This window comes from Loxodonta africana, chromosome 15 (genome assembly GCF_030014295.1).
Source record: "Loxodonta africana isolate mLoxAfr1 chromosome 15, mLoxAfr1.hap2, whole genome shotgun sequence".
Taxonomy (NCBI): Eukaryota; Metazoa; Chordata; class Mammalia; order Proboscidea; family Elephantidae; genus Loxodonta; species Loxodonta africana.
Genome location: NC_087356.1, coordinates 64,944,870 through 64,966,059, shown reverse-complemented (window position 1 = coordinate 64,966,059; position 21,190 = coordinate 64,944,870). Strand labels below are relative to the sequence as shown.

The 21,190-nt window shown below is 36.5% G+C and overlaps 1 protein-coding gene across 1 annotated transcript; it reads left to right on the top strand.

Moving 5' to 3' along the window:
- Window positions 1-14,606: 14,606 nt before the first annotated feature.
- LOC100670577 (olfactory receptor 8G50-like) lies at window positions 14,607-15,752 on the top strand. The gene has a single exon (XM_003422083.3). The coding sequence runs from the start codon at window positions 14,734-14,736 to the stop codon at window positions 15,679-15,681; it is 948 nt and encodes a 315-aa protein (XP_003422131.1). The 5' UTR covers window positions 14,607-14,733; the 3' UTR covers window positions 15,682-15,752.
- The last annotated feature ends 5,438 nt before the right edge of the window (window positions 15,753-21,190 follow it).

Below are 21,190 nucleotides of genomic sequence, written 5' to 3'. Positions count from 1 at the left end.
ACTGATCTTAAGACTTTGTGACTCTCTTAAAATCATATCACTTGTTTTCCACAGCCAGAAAAAGACATTAGTAAAAATTTAATAAGGAAAGAGGAACTGAGCAGTAAAGTTATAGCTAGAGCCAAGAATAAATTTGGGAGAGGAAAAAAATGGCATAGGTCCTGCTCATGATATGGCCAGGCAGCCTGTTCCACAATCAGGAAGCACTCTTAATTACTGGAGCTTGGAATGTGAAAGTTGGAAACAAGAAGGATCAGTAGTTGGAAAATATGGACTTGGTGATAGAAACGATGCCAGAGATCTAATGGTTGAATTTTGCAAGACCAGTGACTTCTTCATTGCAAATACCTTTTTTAACCAACATAAGTGATGATTATACACATGGACCTTGCCACATGGAATACACAAGAATCAAATCAACTGCATCTGTGGAAAGAGACAGTGGAAAAGTTCAATATCATCAGTTAGAACAAGGCCGAGGGCTGATTGAGGATCAGACCATCAATTACTCATATGCAAGCTCAAGTTGAAACTGAAGAAATTTAGAACAAATCAAGGAGACCCAAAGTAGGACCTTGAGTATATCCCACCTGAATTTAGAGACCGTCTCAGGAATAGATCTAAAATGTCAAATGCTGATGACCAAATACCAGAGAAGTTGTACAAGGACGTCGTACATGAAGAAAGCAAGAGGCTACCAAAAAGACAGGAGAGAAAGAAAAGACCTAAATGGATGTCAGACAAGACTCTGAAACTTGCCCTTGAATGTCGAATACCAAAAAGAAAAGGAAAAAAATGATGATGGAAACTGCTAAATAGATTTCAAAGAGTGACTCAAAAAGACAAAGTAAAGTGTTATGACAACATGTGCAAAGACCTGGAGGTAGAAAACCAAAAGGGAAGAACATGTTCAGCTTTTCTCAAGCTGAAAGAACTGAAGAAAAAAATTACACCTTGAGTTGGAATAGTGAAAGACTCTATGGGTTAAATAATGAACAATGCAGGAAGCATCAAAAGAAGAGGGAACAGATATGCAGAGTCACTGTAACAAAAGAAAAAAAAAATTAGACAACATCCCATGATTCCAGCAGGTGGTATATCGAGAACAGATGGTACAGAATGAAGAAACCCAAGATGCACTGAAGACATTGGCAAAAAAACAAGGTTCCAGGAATTGATGAAATATTAATTCAGACATTTCAAAAAATGGATGAGACTCTGGAAGTGCTCATTCATCTATGCCAAGAAATTTGGGAGACAGCTACCTGGCCAACCAACTGAAAGAAATCCATATTTCTTTGTATTCCAAAGAAAAGTGATCCAACCAGATGTGGAAATTATCGAACAATATCATTAATATCACATGGAAGCAAAATTTTACTGAAGATCATTCAAAAGCAGCTGTAGCAATATATTGACAGGGAGCTGCCAGAAATTCAAGCCAGGTTTAGAAGAGGAGGTGGAACCAGAGATATCATTTCTGATATCAGATGGATCCTGGCTGAAAGAAGAGAATTTCAGAAAGATGTTTCCCCTTTTTTTTTTTTTTTTTTTTTACTATGCTAAGGCACCCGACTGTGCAGATCAAAACAAATTATGGATAACTTTGCGGAGAATGGGAATGAGGAATCTGTACATGGATCAAGAGGCAGTCATTGGAACAGAGAAAGTGGGTACAGCATGATTTAAAGTCAGGAAAGGTGTGTGTCAGAGTTGTATCCTTTCACCATACCTATTCAATCTGTATGCTGAGCAAATAACCCAAGAAGCTGGAGTCTATGAAGAAGGATGGGGCACCAGGATTGCAGGAAGGCTCATTAACAACCTGGTGTATGCAGATGATACAACTTTGCTTGCTGTAAGTGAAGAGAACTTGAAGCACTTAATGATGAATGTCAAAGACCACAGCCTTCAGTATGGATTCTACTTCAACATACAGAAAAATCCTCACAACTAGACCAATAAGCAACATCAAGATGAACGGAGAAAAGATTGAGGTTGTCAAGGATTTCATTTTACTTGGATCCATAATCAATACTCATGGAAGCAGCAGTCAAGAAATCAAGATGCATTGCTTTGGGCAAACTGCCTGCAAAAGACCTCTTTAAAGTGTTGAAAAGCAAAGATGCCACCTTGAAGACTAAGGTGTGTCTTATCCAAGCCATGGTGTTTTCAATCCCCTCATATGAATGCAAAAGCTAGACAATGATTAAGAAGACTGAAGAATTGATGACTTTGAATTGTAGTGTTGGAGAAGAATATTGAATATACCATGGACTGCCAAAAGACAGAACAAATCTGTTTTGGAAGAAGTATAGCCAGAATCCTCCTTAGAAGCAAGGATGGCAAGACTAAGTCTCACATACTTTGGATACATTGTCAGGAGGAAATAGTCCCTGGACAAGGACATCATGCTTGGTAAAGCAGGGGGTAGCAAAAAAGGGGAAGACCCTCAAAGAAATGGATTTACACAGTGACTTAAACAATGGGCACAAGCATAGCAACAATTGTGAGGATGGAGCAGACCCCGGCAGTGTTTTGTTTTGTTGTGCATAGGATGGCTATAAGTCAGAACCAACTCAATGGCACCTAACAGCAACAACAACAAATTATCTAACTAATGGGTTTAGGTATTGTAACTTTCGAATTAGAAGTTCCTGTTGGTAAATATCATAACCAGGTAAGTGCCTGAAATTTGAGCTATGATTTTCACAAATAGAATAGCATTAGATTTCCTGTTAGTCTCTCAAGGAACAATTGTGCCTTAATAGATAAATGTTGCTATATTTATATTAATATGTGATCTGAGGTTTATACAGAATATAGTGGCTGCTGAGGCACACGGAAAGCAATTATTTATGCTACGTATCCATAAACAGACAGCTCATAATACTTGTTTCCTTGATTCAAGAAACTTAGGGTCATGGTTTCTTTGGTTATGTCACACAATTCGCCTAATATTATTGTTAGTGTTTCTGTTTTACTTCCTGGTTTGCTGTAGGGTACCTAAGATTTTAAAAAGCAGAAGGTGCCCAACTACCATTTAATGAATGTTCTTGATCGAAGATTCTGCCGCAAAATAATAATCCAAAGGAGTGAATGACAGAAACAGTTGTAATTCTCCTGAAACTCAGATTTCTGGCTTTCATGGAGGTTAGGGTAACCTACACAGGCTATTGCCCTTGGATGTTCTTTTGAACTTCAAGTTTTGAGGAACAACAACAACAAAAAAAACTTGCTCCCGAAGCCACTTTGAGTCAAACAATGGTCCAGATAAACTAGTAAGGCCATTTTGCTCTGTACATTCTGCTTTTCTTCCCCAAGAATTCAGTCTGTTTTGTGAAACTGAGTCCAAAGAATAGACTGGAAGCTACGTTTAAGATAAACCAGTAATTAGTTTATTCAGTCTTCAAGACAATGTTGTATGAAATACCTGTCTAATGTTTGTAATCAAACTCTCATCACCTTATAATGCAGAAAATTATGTATCTTAAAGAAACCATATTCTCAGAGGAGATCAACCTTATGTCTCAGACTCCATTTTGTCTTAGACTCCACTTCTGCTTCTGAGAAAGTGACCAGTGACTTTTTATTGGTAAACAAAGAAGAAGAAGCTTGTCCTCAGGAAGAACAGTTAGTATGTTTTAAATCGATTAACCAGAGACCTCCATCGGGAGAAGCCCATCGTGTATTACCTTGCTAATCATCAATTCTCTAATGGAAACTTGGTTGTCACATGTAAATTTTTCTATACCTCCAGTTTCCTCTAGACAAACTGTGTGCTACTTATGGATATATATTTTTGTGTGGCAAATCCAACTATACAAGTTTAGATGATCCCTTTTCAACTGACAGTGAATTTATGTGGGCAATCTTTTGTTTAGATTCCTGATGAATGTGTGGACAATGCACTTTGGGAACTTTAGGATTACCTTTAGATATTCATAGTAATGATGCTAGTAAATATTACAAAGGTAATGTTAAATTGTTTCACATTGTAAAATGAAAGTAATTGGTCCAACACTCCAGGTGTGTTTGGTAGTTTTAATTCCTACTTAAGGTATAGTTGAATTGGAGAAATCTTTAAGAAATTTGTCAATCGCTATGGAACAAATAACAGACAATGTTGCTAGAGGAATAAAAACACAACAGTAATCTCTGGCATCATTAGCTAAGATGACATAACAAAATAGCCTTAGATTTTTTTATTAGTCCAAGAAAGTGTAGTCTGTGCTGTAGCAAATAACTCTTGTTGCATCTAGATAAATTAACACAGGAGAAGTAGAACAAAATATGCACAGAATTAGACAGTAAGCTACCTGGTTACACACTGTAACACTCTTACAAAAACTAGATTTATTTGGTTGGCTACCATCAGGTATAAGTACATGGGCTAGATCACTACTGCAAGGGATACTAATATTCTTAGTCTGCATCCTGATAGTGTTAGGCATAATAAAATTTATCTTCTATTGCTTTACATACCTAAAAGGCAAAAGAAGGCCTTGGGTTAAAATGTTGATATACATTGAGTTTGTTCACTTCAGCAATACAATCGATGAAAACATCACTCTTACTTAAGATCCTGGTGAAGAACCAGATGGCATCCAGTGAAAAACCAGCACTGTGCGTGAGTCTGCCATGGCCACCCTCTAGGAACTTGACTAAGTCCAGGTATTGATCACGTATGTGTTATCCCCAGAAACCCTGGTGGCGTAGTGGTGAAGTGCTCTGGCTGCTAACCAAAAGGTTGGCAGTTCAAATAAACCAGGCACTCCTTGGAAACTCTATAGGGCAGTTCTACTCTGTCCTATAGGGTCACTATTTGTTGAAACCAACTCAAGAGCAATGGGTTTAGTTTTTTGGTTTGGTGTTACTCTCAATCTCCAATCAACAGGAGAAAATGATTTAGGAAATAACATCGGAGTCATTATTCCCTATCCTTGCGCATAGAGGATGTGACCCAACTGGAGCTGGGCTCACAAGGACTCAGAAGGACACATCAATGAGGCCTGAGGTATAAAGACAAGAGTTAGGATAATCTTGGAAAATAACTTTTAGGTAATCTTTCACATAAACCAATCAAAGAGAACACAAAAGAATTTCCACTCATCTTTTTTTATTAGCATTTAGTGAATAGTAAGATTTGTTGGCCCAATGAGACCCTCTTAACTGTCGTAACTAAAACCTGTACCAACGATTATTAAGAAAGACAATTCAAAATATAGGATCACGGTCTCTAGCCAATCTGTGAAAAGGTGAGGCTTTCAGTGGTTTTGCCTGTTTATAATGTTAATATATACTGATGATTCTTTAACATTTCCTTGGACTCAGGCAGACATGGCTCTAGTAGCATCCTTGTTATTTTTCCTACTCTTGTCTGTTCTGTAATATTTCCTCAGGCATGGCTGTGGCAGCATGCTTGTCTGTTTTCCAGCTTTTGCTTGTTCTGTAATGTTTCCTTGGACTGAGGTAGACATGGTAGTGGCAGCATGCTTGTCCGTTTTCCTACTTCTGGCTCTTCGAACATATGCCAAAGAAAGCTTTCTTTTTGCTTTACTAAACTTCATGATGTTTTTCCCCTACAATAGAGTAAAACTGATGTCAGGCAACAAGTTCCTGGGCACCTCACTTAAATTTGCTGGGAGTTGATGGTTCAAACCCACTAGCTGCTCAACGGGAAAAAGATGTAGCAGTGGGCTTCAGTAAAGATTTACAGCCTTAGAAAATCTGTGGATCAGTTCTACCCTGTCCTACAGTGTCACTAGGAGTTGGAATTGACTGGATGACAATGGATTTGATTTGGTTTTGTTTATTTTTTTAAACTGTCTGTCATGTAAAAATGTATTGTCTTTGACTAATCTTACTAAAAAAAAAAAAAATCTTACTACTATATTTTATTTTACTTTATTATTTTTTTTATTGTGCTTTAGGTGAAAGTTTACAGCTCAAGTTAATTTCTCATACAAAAATTTATGCACATATTATTATGTGACAGTAGTTGCAATCCCCATAATGTGACAATATACTCTCCCTTTATTCCTGGGGTTTCTTCTATCCATTCAACCAGTTCCTGTCTCTTCCTGCGTTCTCATCCTGACTCCAAACAGTAGCCACCCATTTGGTCTCGTGTATCTGCTTGAACTAAGAAGCACACTCTTCATGAGTATTATTTTATGTTTTGCAGTCCAGTGTAATCTTTCTCTGAAGGGTGGGCTTTGGGAAAGTTTTTAGTTCTGGATTAACAGAGCATCCAGGAGACATGGCTTCGGGGGTTCTTCTAGTCTCAATCAGATCATTAAGTCTCATCTTTTTAAGTGAATTTGAGTTCTTGTCTGCACTTTGCTCCTGCTTCCTCAGGGACTTTCTGTTGTGTTCCCTGTAAGGGTTGTCGTTGATGGTAGCCAGGCACAATCTAGTTCTGGTCTCAGGCTGATGGAGTCTCTGGTTTATACGGGCCTCTTGTCTCTTGGGCTAATATGTTCCCTGTGTCTTTGATGTTCTTCATTCTCCTTTGCTCCAAATGTGTCGGGACCAATTGATGCATCTTAGAGGGCTGCTCACAAGCTTTTAAGGCCCCAGACACCACTCACCAAAGTGCAATGCAGAACATTTTCTTAATAAAATTTGTTATGCCAGTTGACTTAGATTTTCCCTGAAACCCTGGGTTCCAGGCCCCAGCTCCAGCTACTCTGTCCCTGAAAGTGTTTCCTTGTGTTCAGGAAACTACTTAGCTTTCGGTTTAGTCCAGTTATGCTGACTTCCCCTGTACTGTGTGTTCTCCTTCCCTTAACCTAAGATGATTCTTGTCTACTTCTAGTTAGTAACTTCCCTCCTCCCTTCCTCCCCTCCCTAGTAACCATCAAAAAATGTTTTCTTCTGTGTTTAAACCTTTTCTTGAGTACTTATAATAGTGGTCTCATACAATATTTGTCCTTTGCAACTAATTTCATTGAGCATAATGCCCTCTAGATTCATCCATGTTGTGAGCTATTTTGAGGATTCATATTGTTCTTTAGCATTGTGTGATAAACCATTGTGCGTTATGTACCATAATTTGTTTATCCATTCGTTTGTTGATGGGCATCTAGGTTGTGTCCATTTTTTGCTACTGTGAACAGTGCCGCAATGAACATGGATGTGCATATATCTATTTGTGTGATGGCTGTTATTTTGCTAGGATATATTCCAAAAAGTGGGATTGCTGATCGTGTGGTACTTCTATTTCCAGCTTTTTAAGGAAGTGCCAAATTGGGTTCCAGAGTGGTTGTATCATTTTACATTCCCACCAGCAGTGTATAAGTGTTCTAACCTCTCCACAACCTCTCCAACATTTCTTATTTTGTGGTTTTTTTGGGGTTAGAGCTAGTCTTTTGGGGTGAGATGGTATCTCACTGTAGATTTGATTTGCATTTATGATTGTGAGCATTTCCACATGTATCTGTTAGCCACCTGAATGTCTTCTTTGGTGAAGTGTCTGTTCATATCCTTTTCTGATTTCTTAATTGGGTTATTTGCCTTCTTGTTGTTGAAGTGTTGCAGTTCTTATAGATTTTAGAGATTAGAGTCTTATCGGATATGTTGTAGCCAAATTTTTTTTCGCAGTCTTTACGTTCTCTTTTTACTCTTTTATTGAAATCTTTTGATGAGCATAAGTTTTTAATTTTTAGGAGGTCCTAGTTATTTAGTTTCTCTTCTTGTGTTTGTACATTGTTAGTTAGAGTTTGTATTCTGTTTATGCCATCTATTAGGGCGCCTAGCATTGTCCCTATTTTTTCTTCCATGATCTTTATAATTTTAGATTTTATATTTAGGTCTTTCATCCATTTTGAGTTAGTTTTTGTGCATGGTGTAAGGTATGGGTCTTGATTCAGTTTTTTGCAGATGGATAACCAGTTGTGCCGGCACCATTTGTCTCACTGTGGTTTTGATTTACATTCTTCTATTGACTAATGATATTGAGCATCTTTTAGTGTGTTTGTTGGCCATTTACATATCTTCTTTAAAGAAATATCTATTCAAGTCTTTGCTCTTATTTTTATTGGGTGATTGTCTTTTTGTTGTTCAGTTGTAAGAATTCTTCACATATTCTAGATATTGCTGTGTTTAGGTGCCATCTAGTCTGTGGTTATTAGTGTTCTATTTGTCAATTCTATTCTTGTGATGGCCTCTAAATTCAGGTGGGATGTGCTCAAGATCGGATATTAGCTCTTTTGAACTTGTTTCAAATTTCTTCAGCTTCGATTTGAACTTGCATATGAGCAATTGATGGCCTGTCTGCAGTCAGCCATTGGCCTTGTTTTGACTGATGATATTGAGCTTCTGTGTTTTCTCTTTCCACAGATGTAGTCGGTTTGATTCCTGTTCATTCCATCTGTCAAAGTCCATTAGTTTAGTCACTGTTTACGTTGTTTGAAAAAGGTATTTCCAATGAATAAGTTGTTAGATTTGCAAAGTTGTATTGTGTGCTTTCCCCTGTCATTTCTAATACAAAGTCCATGTTTTCAAAATACTGACAGTTCATCTTTGTTTCCAACTTTTGCATTCCAATCACCAGTAATTATCAATGCACCTTCATTGTATGTTTAATCAATTTCAGACTGCAGAAGTTGGTACAAATCTTCAGTTTTTTTTTATCTTTGAAATTAGTGGTTTGTGTGTAAATTTGTAGGCATATGGATATTATCTTATCACTGACAGGGGTGTATTCCAGGATAGATCTTGAGATGGTGTTTTCGAAGATGAATATGACGCCAGTCCTCTTCAATTTGTCATTTCTGGCATAGTAGTCCATACGATTTTTCAATTTAAAACTGCCAGTATTGGAAATCAAAGGACATATTGCACTGGGCAGATCTGAGAAAAAGGGTCTCTTTAATGTGTTGAAAAGTAAAACTGTCGGCTTGAGGAATAAGGTGCCCCTGAGCCAAGCCACAGTCCTTTCGTTTTTCTCATATGCATGCGAAGGCTAGACAATGGATAAGGAAGACCGGTGAAGAACTGATGCATATGCATTATGGTATTGGTGAAGAATATTGAATATACCTGGTGGATTCAAGCTGCAAGCCTTTTGGTTAGCAGCCATAGCTCTAAACTGCTACACCGCCTATCCCTCTTAGCTATCAGACACTTTTAAAATCTTTCTGAAAACAAAATGGAATTCTGAAATATCTAAAATGTAATTTATTTACTGTGAAAAATGATTCAAGTGATTTAATTAAATCTTTGTGGGAAAAACCACAGACGTTATTTTAGCTTTAGATGGTTTTTATATACTAGATATTTAATATGACAGAAACTCAGGTTTTACTACAGGATCTAGAGTGATTAAAAAAAACTTAATCTTTAACATTGCTTGAAATGTTGGTACGTTATGTTGTACCTGCACTATATCACATATTTGATTTTGAAATGAAATTTATTAATTTTCTTTTGGGTGTTTGTCTACTATACTTCATTACCACTATTGTAAGCATACATTTTGCAATTTGGTAGCTAACAATTTTTAATTAAAAATGGCTCTGAGAATTTTGTAGTTCATAAAACAGTTTATGTTTTCAGCCCTAAAAATCTTATTATTTCACATTAGATTTATTATACTAAGGTGTGATGTATCTGAGGAAAACTTAAAGAGTGTAAATAATATATTCATCACTTCAGTATCTTCATGTATCTAAGAAAAGCTCTACAATGATGTAACTCCATAAAACACTAAAATTGTAGCATTTACCAACCCATAAGACCTTTTTACGGGAGAATAAACAGGATTTTTAGTGTTTTTAAAAGCAAATCTAGGAAGTTAGCAACCTTTTTAAAGGTTGCAAATCTCAATTTATTTTTCAAAACAAGTTAAATAATTGTGTACCTGGCAAGGTAAGCAGTTTTTCTTGGTACTATTAATAAACTCCAGACAAATCACTTTTAAATCATAATTTTGCAATATTCTAATGTTATCCAGAGACTAACAGGCCCTCAGTCTAGAAGGATTCCTTCACAGTCATTGGTAAACTCTACTCCTATAGATAAGAAGCTTCAAAACCAAGAAAAAACTATTTCCTATTAAAAAAAAAAATCTTTCAAAATATAATTATTTAAAATTTTAGAAGCCTTTGATTTTAACAGTAATCCACAAGATAGTAAGCATGTGAAAATTGCCAATACCCAAGACTGGGATTACTTTATACTAACCTTCGTCATTAGTGTGGTACTTGAAACATCTTGGAACATGAAAGCAGAGGACTCCACAGAAGGTGCAATTTTGGCTTTATATTTACTTGTTTTCAGGTATGACTTGAACAGTGTAAACACAAATACTTTCAACAAACATTTTAGTGGAAGAATGACACCTTGCTCTTATAGAAGAAGAATTTTAGATGAAATTGACAATTTGGGAAAGATAGTGGCTTTTTGATTTATTTCAAATTGTGAACTTAGTTATGCCCCTTTATCCAATCATCATTCATTGAGCAATCTGAATATGGGTAAATGACAAGTGCAGGACTCACCTCTGTAAGATCTAGCCTAGATGCTGATTTAATTGAAATCACACAAAAATGTTAATTATCGCTATCACAATTTTTCCAGTTTTACGTTCTTTGAATCAAGGTGTCCAAAGTATGTGAGACTTAGTCTTCCCATCCTTGCTTCTGAGGAGTATTCTGGATTTGTTCCTTCTTTTGGCAGTCCATGGTATATTCAATGTTCTTTTCCATAACCACCTTTCAAAGGTGTCAATTCTTCGTCAGTCTTCCTTATTCATTGTCCAGCTTCCACATGCATAGGAAGTGATTGAAAACACCATGGTTTTGGTCAGGCACACCTTAGCCTTCAAGATGACATCTTTGCTTTTCAACACTTTAAAAAGGTTTTTGCAGCAGATTTGCCCAATTCAATACGTCTTTTGATATCTCCACTGCTGCTTTCAAGGGTGTTGATTGAGGATCCAAGTAAAATGAAATCCTTGACAACTTCAAACTTTTCCACATTTATCATGATGTTGCTTATTGGTCCAGCTGTGAGGATTTTTGTTTTCTTTATGCTGAGGTGCTGTGGTTTTTGATCTTCATCAGTAAGTGGTTCAAGTTCTCCTCACCTTCAGCAAGCAAGGTTGTGTCATCTGCATAACACAGGTTGTTAATGAGTCTTCCTCCAATCATGTTGTCCCTTTCTTCTTCATATAGTCCAGCTTCTTGGATTATTTACTCAGTATACAGCTTAAATAGGTATAGTAAAAGGATACAACCCTGACACGCACCTTCCCTGACTTTAAACCATTTAGTATCCCCTTGTTCTGTTTCAGAGACTGCCTCCTGATCTATGTACAGGTTCCTTGTGACTACAACTAAGTATTCTGGAATTCCCATTCTTCAAAATGTAATCCATAATTCGTTGTGATCCACACAGTTGAATGCCTTTGCACAGTCGATAAAACACAACTAAACATCTTTCTGGTATTGTCTGATTTCAGCCAGGGTTCATCTGACATCAACAACGATAACCCAGGTTCTGCATTCCTTTCTGAATCTGGCTTGAATTTCTGGTGGTTTCCTGTCAATACACTGCTACAGCCGCTTTTGAATGATCTTCAGCAAAATTTTACTTGTGTGTGATATTAATGGTATTGTTCGATAATTTCCACATTCGGGGGAATCACCTTTCTTGGGAATAGGCATAAATATAGATCTCTTCCAGTTGGTTGCCCAGCTAGCTGTCTTCCAAATATCTTGACATAGATGAACAAGCACTTCCAGCACTGCATCCATTTTTTAAAACATCTCAATTGGTATTCCATCAATTCTTTGTTTTTTGCCATTGCCTCCAGGGATGCTTGGATTTCTTCCTTCAGTGTCATTGGTTCCTGCTCATATGGCACCTCCTGAAATGTTGGAAAGTCAACCAATTCTTTTTGGTGTAGTGACTCTGTGTATACCTTCTGTCTTCTTTTGATGCTTCCTGAGATTTTTAATATTTTCCCCATAGAATCCTTCAATATTGCAACTAGAGGCTGGAATTTTTTCTTCAGTTCTTTCAACTTTAGAAATGCTGAGCGTGTTCTTTCCTTTTGGTTTTCTACCTCCAAGTCTTTGCACATGTCATTATAATACTTTGTCTTCTCAAGACATCCTTTGAAATTTTCTTTTCAACTCTTTTACTTCATTATCTCCTCCTTTTGCTTTAGTTACTCAATATTCAAGAACAAGTTTACAGTTTCTTTTCATATCCATTTTGGTCTTTTCTTTCTTTCCTGTCTTTTTAACAACCTGTTGCATTCTTCATGTTTGATGTCCTTGATATCATTCTACAACTCAAGTCTGGTCTTCAGTCATTAGTGTTCAATGCTTCAAATCTATTCTTAAGATGGTGTCTAAATTCAGGTGGGATATACTCAAGGTCATACTTTGGCTCTCGTCGACTTGTTCTAATTTTCTTTTTCTTCTTGAATGTGCACATGAGCAATTGATGGTCTGTCCCATAGTTGGCCCCTGGCCTTGTTATAGCTGATGATATTGAGCTTTTCCATCATGTCTTCCAACAGATATAGTCAAATTATTCCATGTGGCAAGGTCCACATATATACTTACCATTTATGTTGGTGAAAAAAGGCATTTGCAAGAAAGAAGTCATTGCTCTTGCAAACTTCAATCATGCGATCTTTGGCATTGTTCCTATCACCAAGGCCATATTTTCTAACTACCAATCCTTCTTCTTTATTTCCAACTTTCACATTGCAATCTCTAGTGGTTATCAATGCATCCTGACTGTATGTTCGATCAATTTCAGACTCTAGAAATTAGTAAAAATCTTCGATTTCTTCATCTTTGGCCTTAGTGGTTGGTGCATAAATTTGAATAATAGTTGTATAAACTGGTCTTCCTTGTTGGGGTATGGATATTATCCTATCCCTGACAGTGTTGTACTTCAGGCTCGATCTTCAAATGTTCTTTTTGACGATTAATGCAAGGCCATTTCTCTTCAAGTTATGATTCCTGGCATAGTAGACCATACACTTTTCCTATTCAATATGGCCAATATCAGTTAATTTCAGCTCACTAATGCCTAGAATATCAATGTTTATGCATTCCGTGTCATTTTTGATGACTTCCAATTTTCCTAGATTCATACTTTGTACATTCTACATTCTGATTATTAATGGATGTTTGCAGCTGTTTCTTCTCATTTCGAGTCATGTCACATCAGCAAATGTAGGTCCCAAAAGCTTGATTCCATCTACATCATTAATGTGGGCTCTACTTTGAGGAGCCTGCTCTTCCCCAGGCATCGTTTCAGTGCCTTCCAAACTGAGGGGCTCATCTTCTCATACTGTATCAAACAGTGTTCTCTACTATTCATAAGGTTTTCCCTGGCTAAATATTTTCAGAAGTAGATTTCCAGGTTTTCTTCCTAGTCTGACTTAGTTTGGAAGCTCAGCTGAAACCTGTCTGCCATGGGTGACCCAGCTGGCATTTGAATACCAGTGTCATACATTCCAGCATTACTGTAAAAGCAAGCTCCCATAGTACGACAAACTAAAAGACACATGGGGGTCTCACATTCAAACATTTCAGTTGGTATTCGAATTTAGGCACCAACCACTAATGCCAAAGATGAAGGAATTGAAGGTTTTTACCAACTTCTGCAATCTGAAATTGATAGAATATGCAATCAGGATGCATTGATAATTACTGATGATTCAAATGAGAAAGTTGGAGACAAAGAAGGATTGGAAAATGTGGCCTTAGTGATAGAAATGATGCCAGAGACCACATGATAGCATTTTGCAAGACCAACAATTTTTTCATTGCAAAGACCTTTTTTCACCAACATAATCGGTGACTGTACACGTGGACCTTGTCAGATTGAATACACAAGATTCGAATCAACTACGTCTGTGGAAGGAGATGATGGAAAAGCTCAATATCATCAGTCAGAACTTGGATGGGGCCAACTACAGAACAGGCCATTAAACCACTATGAGCTTAATATATAAATTAAGTATACTAATAATTGTGGAATCCCTGGATAGTATAAACGGCTAATGTCCATCAAAAGAAACTCCTGCTAAATCAGCCATTGAAAATCCTGTGGAGCACAGTTCTACTTTACCACACATAGTGTTGACATTAATCAGAATCAATTCAATGATAACCGATACATGTTTCCTGGCAGTATTTGTTATGCAGCAGAGATGAGAGGATGGCAAATAAGGCACGGAAAGTGCTTTATTGTTGTCGCCATTGTTAGGTGCCACCGAGTTGATTTTCAACTCGTATCAATCCCATGTGGCAGAGTAGAACTACTCCATGTGGTTTTCCAGCCCGTAATCTTTACATAAGCAAATTTTCAGGTCTTTCTGCAGCAGAAACAATTTGTGTGTTTGAACTGCCAAACTTCCAGTTAGCAGCCCAGTACTAAATCATTGTACCACCACGGCTCAAAACACTCAATATTCTAAGTTATCGCAACAGTTCTTTGCATGTTTAGAGACTGGTCAGTACTAAGACCCACTCTTAAAGCACAGAAACAAACAAAAAAAAGATATAATTCCATGTGATGTGTGCTTACATGCCCAATAAAACTGGAATCCAAGAGTCTTTAACTTTCAACATTGAGCAGAGACAGGGAAAGAGAATTGGAGATACCTGAACGATAAAACTTACATCTGTTTCACACTGCATAAATAAACATTTATCTCAAATTTCTTCTTCTCTTCCTCCATAGAATTCTCAGAGGAAAATGGCAGCAGGAAATCACTCTACAGTTACTGAGTTCATCCTTGTTGGGCTGACAGAAAAACCAGAACTCCACCTGCCCCTCTTTATTTTCTTCCTAGGAGTCTATGTGGTCACAGTGGTGGGAAATCTGTTCATGATCACACTGATTGGGCTCAGTTCTCACCTGCATACCCCCATGTACTATTTCCTCAGCAGTTTGTCCTTCATTGATCTCTGCTATTCCACTGTCATTACCCCCAAAATGCTGGTGAGCTTTGTGACAGAGAACACTATCTCCCACCCTGAATGCATGACTCAGCTCTACTTCTTCATTTTTTTTATTATATCAGAATGTCATATGTTGGCTGTGATGGCATATGATCGCTTTGTTGCCATCTGTAATCCATTGCCTTACAAGGTCACCATGTCTTATCAGGTCTGCTCCTGGTTGGTAGTTGTGGTATATATGATAGGCTTGATTAGTGCCACAGCTAATACAGTTTGCATGTTAAGAGTGGTTTTCTGCAAGGCTAAAATAATCAACCACTACTTCTGTGATATTTATCCACTACTGAAGCTCTCCTGCTCCAGCATTTATACCAATGAAGTGGTAGTATTGTGCTTCAGTGTATTTAATATTCTTGCACCAATCTCGACCATCCTTGGCTCCTATATCTCCATCATTGCCAGCATCCTGCGAATTTGCTCCACTGAGGGCAGGTCCAAAGCTTTCAACACATGCAGCTCCCACATCTTGGCTGTTACAATCTTCTATGGTTCTGCAGCATTCATGTACCTGCAGCCGTCAAATGTCAGCTCCATGGACCAAGGGAAAGTGTCTTCTGTATTTTATACCACTATTGTGCCAATGCTGAACCCCCTGATCTACAGCCTGAGGAATAAGGATGTCAAAATTGCTCTAAAAAAAATCATTGAGAAAAGACTATTTTGCATTAACAAAGATTTATAATTCTTTGGAAAAAAATCAGAAAAGAAGGTGTCCAGAGACTGCAACATATAAACACAAGTAGTTGAGATTATTATCATTTGATTACATGGAAGATAGTTCCCAAGGATAAGACTGGATTCATAGTATCACATGGAGGGCAATGTCAATTCTAGGAAGTCCAGGTGTCATCCGTAGTAACCCATATTACTTCTAATTATTTTTTTAAAAAATCTTCAAATGCCTTCATGTGGAAAGATTATAACTCATAAACATGGGATTTGAACTTTGTTAGATAAGGTTTACCTATCATAATTCATTAAAAAATTCATTGGTCTATATCCTTTGATCTTCTGAATACATTGTGTATTGGTCTTTGTTGACTAATAAGTGTACAAATAAACTTTCCTGGAAAAACACTGATCTCTAAAGTAAATAATTTTAAACCATTTGAAATCTGCAAAGTTCAATCCCTACTAGTGACTAAGTGCAGAGAACTGTATTAAGAAAGAAATATGGGGGCAGATGATGGATGATAAGACATAATTCCTCCCCACAAGATGATAACTCTATGGTGGAAGAGATTGATAGAATAATCAGAGCTGAATACATTATGTGTATTTTTACTTGTTTTTGTATGACATTCTTTTCTTCACAGTTTTAATATTGTACTACCACCTCCATTTCTCTGAGAATCCTACATTCATTTTCTTCTATTTCAAAAATATTTTTCTTTTCACCCATAGTGTAGAATCACAGATGTAGAAGTGATATTCTTTGACTATGCATTGAAGTCATATGGATGAGTTATTCACATCTGGTGGATTCAAACCGCTAACCTTTCAGTTAGAGGCCTGGTGCTTTACCCATTGTGCCACCAAGTCTCCTTATCTAATTATTAATAAGCAGAATTTTCCACAGGTTTCATGGATTATTTTGTCACTAAGTTTGTGCTCTTCTTACTCCAATTTTCAAAGATGACACAAAAATAAACAGACTAAAGGCCACATCAATCATTAATTAAAACATTTAAGGTAAACTCAATTAAGCAAATGATTGCAATTACTGTAATATGACAATGAGATAACATTTAATAAATATTTTGATCAATAATTAAAAAATATAAATTTGATACCTAACCATGTAATTCAGTCTTCAGAGGAAATTTAAATAATCTCTGTAACACATATGTTTCCAGGTTTTTAAAACAATTTTCTTTTACTTTTAGAAGAAAAAAAGGCATTATCTCTCCAAGGTAGACATGTTAGGAACTCAAGGCTATATCTGTAAGATGCTTTCATTCAGCCTCCAAATTAAAATACTCCAAGTATTACTGTTTTATGTGTACATCTCAATGTCTAAATAGTGTTAGTAGAGATCATTGGAAAAAACAAAACAAAACAAAACTTTTAAGTCTTTTATTTTCCCTGTGGGAAATCACTTTACAAAATATATTTCATCTATATCTTCAACATTTCTTGAAATTTTGAATGTTTAAAAATTCAAGTAGCATGAAGCCCACTAGAGCTCTAACAATATCTGTCATATCTTTGTTTGAAATCCATAATGAAACAAGAGCAATAAATTACACTTATATGAAAGTATTAAATACTTGACAGCCAGTGGGGAAAAGGGGAAATCCTAATTGTTTCTTTTCCCAAGACTTAATACCTGTGAGATATGAATCTAATGAGAGGTTATTACGACTGTTTGTTTCTAATCAGACCTATAGCATCTATACCCAAAGAATAAATTATTTCTATCAAATCAACCAACCAATGCAAAGGGCCTTGGGGATCAGCATGATAAGAGATGAGGGCAGTGATTCATAACTATTGCTGAGGGAAACTTTTAGGTAATGCCTCACTCAAAATCAAAGAGTACTGCAAGGTTAGTTATTCAGAACTATCCACCAGGATCATCAGAATCATTTTCCCCTCCAGAACAAAGGAGGAGAAAAATGTACAGAGCTGAACTCTTTAGGAAGAAGGAGGTTTATGTTTGAATCCCAGTCTTTGACTTTTAGAATCTTAGATTCCTCTGCTCCGGCCTCCCTCCCAATGTACTTAATGATGACCATAACTATTTATATACTTCCACTTGTTCTGTCTTACTTATCTAGAGCTGCTATAACAGAAATACCACAAGTGGGTGCCTTTAACAAACAGAAATTTATTTTCTCACAGTTTAGGAGGCTAAAAGTCCAAATTCAGCCTGGCAGCCCTAGGGGAAGGGTTTCTCTCTCTGTTGGCTCCGGTGGAAGTTCTTGTCTTTTCTGAACTTCTGCGACTTGGCATCTCTCTCCCCACATCTCCGCTCCTCTTGCTTGCTTAATCCCTTTTATATACCAAAAGAGATTAATTCAAGGTATGCCTGCACTAATGCTGCCTCATTAACATAACAAAGACAACCCATCCCCAATTAACATTATAACCACAGGCATAGATGTTAGGATTTATAACACATATTTTGGGGAGATATGATTCAATCCATGACATCCTCACTCTAATATTCACACACACAGTTTTCCTGATCATCTCCCTGTCCCCTACATTATAAAATAATGGCAAATATTTCTTTGTTTACTCATTTCACTTCAGGCATAGAGATATCTTTGTTCACTAATATTTAGTCTGTTAACTTATCTCTAACCTTCTTTCAGCTATTTCATTTAGCACATTTTTATTGAGACTCATTATAGGCAAGTCACTGGGCTAAGCATTATTTTTTTTTAATTGACAGTCTAGGGAATAAGAAAAATGAGGAAAAAAATCATTATAAATATTACAGAATTAAATGATTAAGTGCTTATTATAAACCTAAACAAATTGATGGATGTATAGAAAATGGTCGTATTAACTTGGTTCTTCTGCTATGCTTTAAATATATTAGATTTCATAGGGAGAGGAGTTGAAAGAAGAAGAAAGTTGGGTAAGCATGGAGAGTCAAAACCAAGAGCCAACCAAACACCCTTTTGTGGAATAGCCAAAGTATGCAATACTTGTTGAAAAATGAAAGAAAAAAAATTATAATAGAAGTAATTTGTTCTTAGATAATAAAAACTTTGAATGGCATGAAAAATTGGCCTGAACTTTATTTATGGACCATGGAGAATATTGATGAATTTTAAGAGTTTAATATTCAGTAAAATAATTGTGAATCTCTGTATTATTACATGTATTAATGTAAAAAGGAGCACCAAGAAAGATATGCTAAGAAAATACATTGTGGTCATCATTATGGGAATGAAAATGTTGGGAGAGTGGAATATATTTTAGAAACTCAAGAGATTGCAAATAAAACAACAACACTAACATTTACTAAGTTCTTGCCAACAGCCAATAACTGTACTAAGCACCTTCCAGGTGTCGCTTTATTTAGTTTTCACACCACATCCAGGACATAGATATTAACATCTTTGTTTTTTTCTAGAGGTTTGGAGAGTGATAATACTTAGCCCAAGGACACAGCAAGTATATGTTGAGTTGAGATTTGAATGCAGAACTGTCTAACAATAACCCATTGCTGTCGACTTGATTCCAACTCATAGTTACCCTATAGGACAGAGTAGAACTGCCCCATAGGGTTTTCAAGGAGAAGTTGGATCCAAACTGCTGACCTTTTTGTTAGCTAGCAGCTGGGTTCTTAACCATTGTGCATCTAACAGTAGTCTGATTAAATTTATGAAATTATGAAATACTGGATTTGAAAGAGGTACTAAAGCTGATCTATCCAATGTTCCACTGAATCCTTTTTTCCTTGAAGAAAATAAATGCTAAGTGGTTATTCAGGCTATGCTTGAGCAGTTCTAATCGTGAGAATAAGGCTACACACTAAGGCAGCTGATTTCATTTCTGGATGTGTCTGACTACCAGAATATTCTTACTTGTGAAACAAAATACACCTCTCCATGGTTTCCAGCAATTAGTTTTACTTCGATCTCTTGAAGACATGTAAAAAAAATCCAAAAAAACAAAAAATCAATTGTTGTTGAGTCAATTTTGACACCTAGTAACTCTATATGACAGAGCAGAAGTGTCCCACAGAGTCTCCAAACTGTAGTCTGTATGGAGTCAGCTGCCACATTCAAAAGTCCAGAACCAACAATGGCAGGAATGGAATGGGGCAGTTTTGTAGCAAGTAGAAATGGATCAAGAAAGTCTAGCATAAATAGAATTAAATACCTAATGCTTGGCTTGCTAAGTCATTTGGCAGGCAAGCTAGACTTACGGGATGATGAATGATGTTGTATTCATATTTATTCAATAGAAATGTAAAAGGACATTAAATATGCACAAATATCATTAACTAAGAAATTGCAATAACGTGTCTGGATACAGAAAATACACACATACTTGTAATATTATATTAAGGGAAATATATGACTCACAATTAATTGAATTCATTTATTATGGAAAAATTAACATTATACTGAAAAGGTATTTGAGTTTGATTGTAGTAACGGAAAAAGGATAGCTTTTTTCCCCTTTATATTTTTCAAAAAATAGAAAATAATTATATTTTCTCTAAAATTTATCTTTTGTTTACATTTCAACTTTCATTGTATGTTTATGATTGTAAATCTAATACATGAAATTTGAAAACAGAGAAATCATAAGAAGGAAAAATTTTCTCATAATCCCTCAGACATATTCACGACTAGGTTCCATGTCCTGTTAATAGTCTTTCTTTTGTAAATATGAGTGTCCGCGCAATTTTTTTGTTTGCTTTTCTTTTAACATTCAGAAAGAACTCCAGGGCATAGGTCAGAGAAGCTTGCACAGGACCAGTGGGTGAGAAGAGGTCAGAGGAACTGAATCCTCAGGGGCCGCCAGGAAACTAGGAATCTGAGAAAGCTGGGCCTCTGGAAAAGGCATAAAAGTCAACCAAAAGTTTTCTGCGAACACGTTTAATAATTTCTAACAAAACATTTGTCTTGAAAGTAATCAGTGACTCTGGAAAGCAGACACAAATCACAGTCATTTAGTTGTGCTGTTTGCTGCATGGTCTTGTGCATTGAGGGAGTTGTTGTCCCCACACTGTATAACAGGGAAATGAGCATGAGGATCACCATAGTGGAAAACACAGGCTGTCTTCCCCTGGGATGACAGGTTGGGATTCTGGCAAAAATACAGGGAGATGCTTGAGCCATCCAAGCAAACAAAGGGCTGCAAGGTGGGAGACAAAGGTTTTGAAGACTGGCCTTGCTCTCAGTAGAATAGATTCAAAGAGGCAGGAAAGAATAAATATGTGACAACATGCTGAGGGAATTTGAGAGGTTTTTTTTTGCTATTCTAGATGTGATGGCTTACATCCTTTTAGACTGAAATTGAGGGAAGATTTCAGGAATTTGAAAGTTTAAAATATACTTGGGCCTTGAAACTGTAGTTGGTACTGGAACAATTCTCTTCCCAAAACAATAATAATAATAAAAAAAACTGGACAAAATATACAGATTAACCACTTTTAGGCAATGGATAGGTATTAGAAAATTATGATTACTGATTGAAGAAAAACTCACGATCTAAGCCTC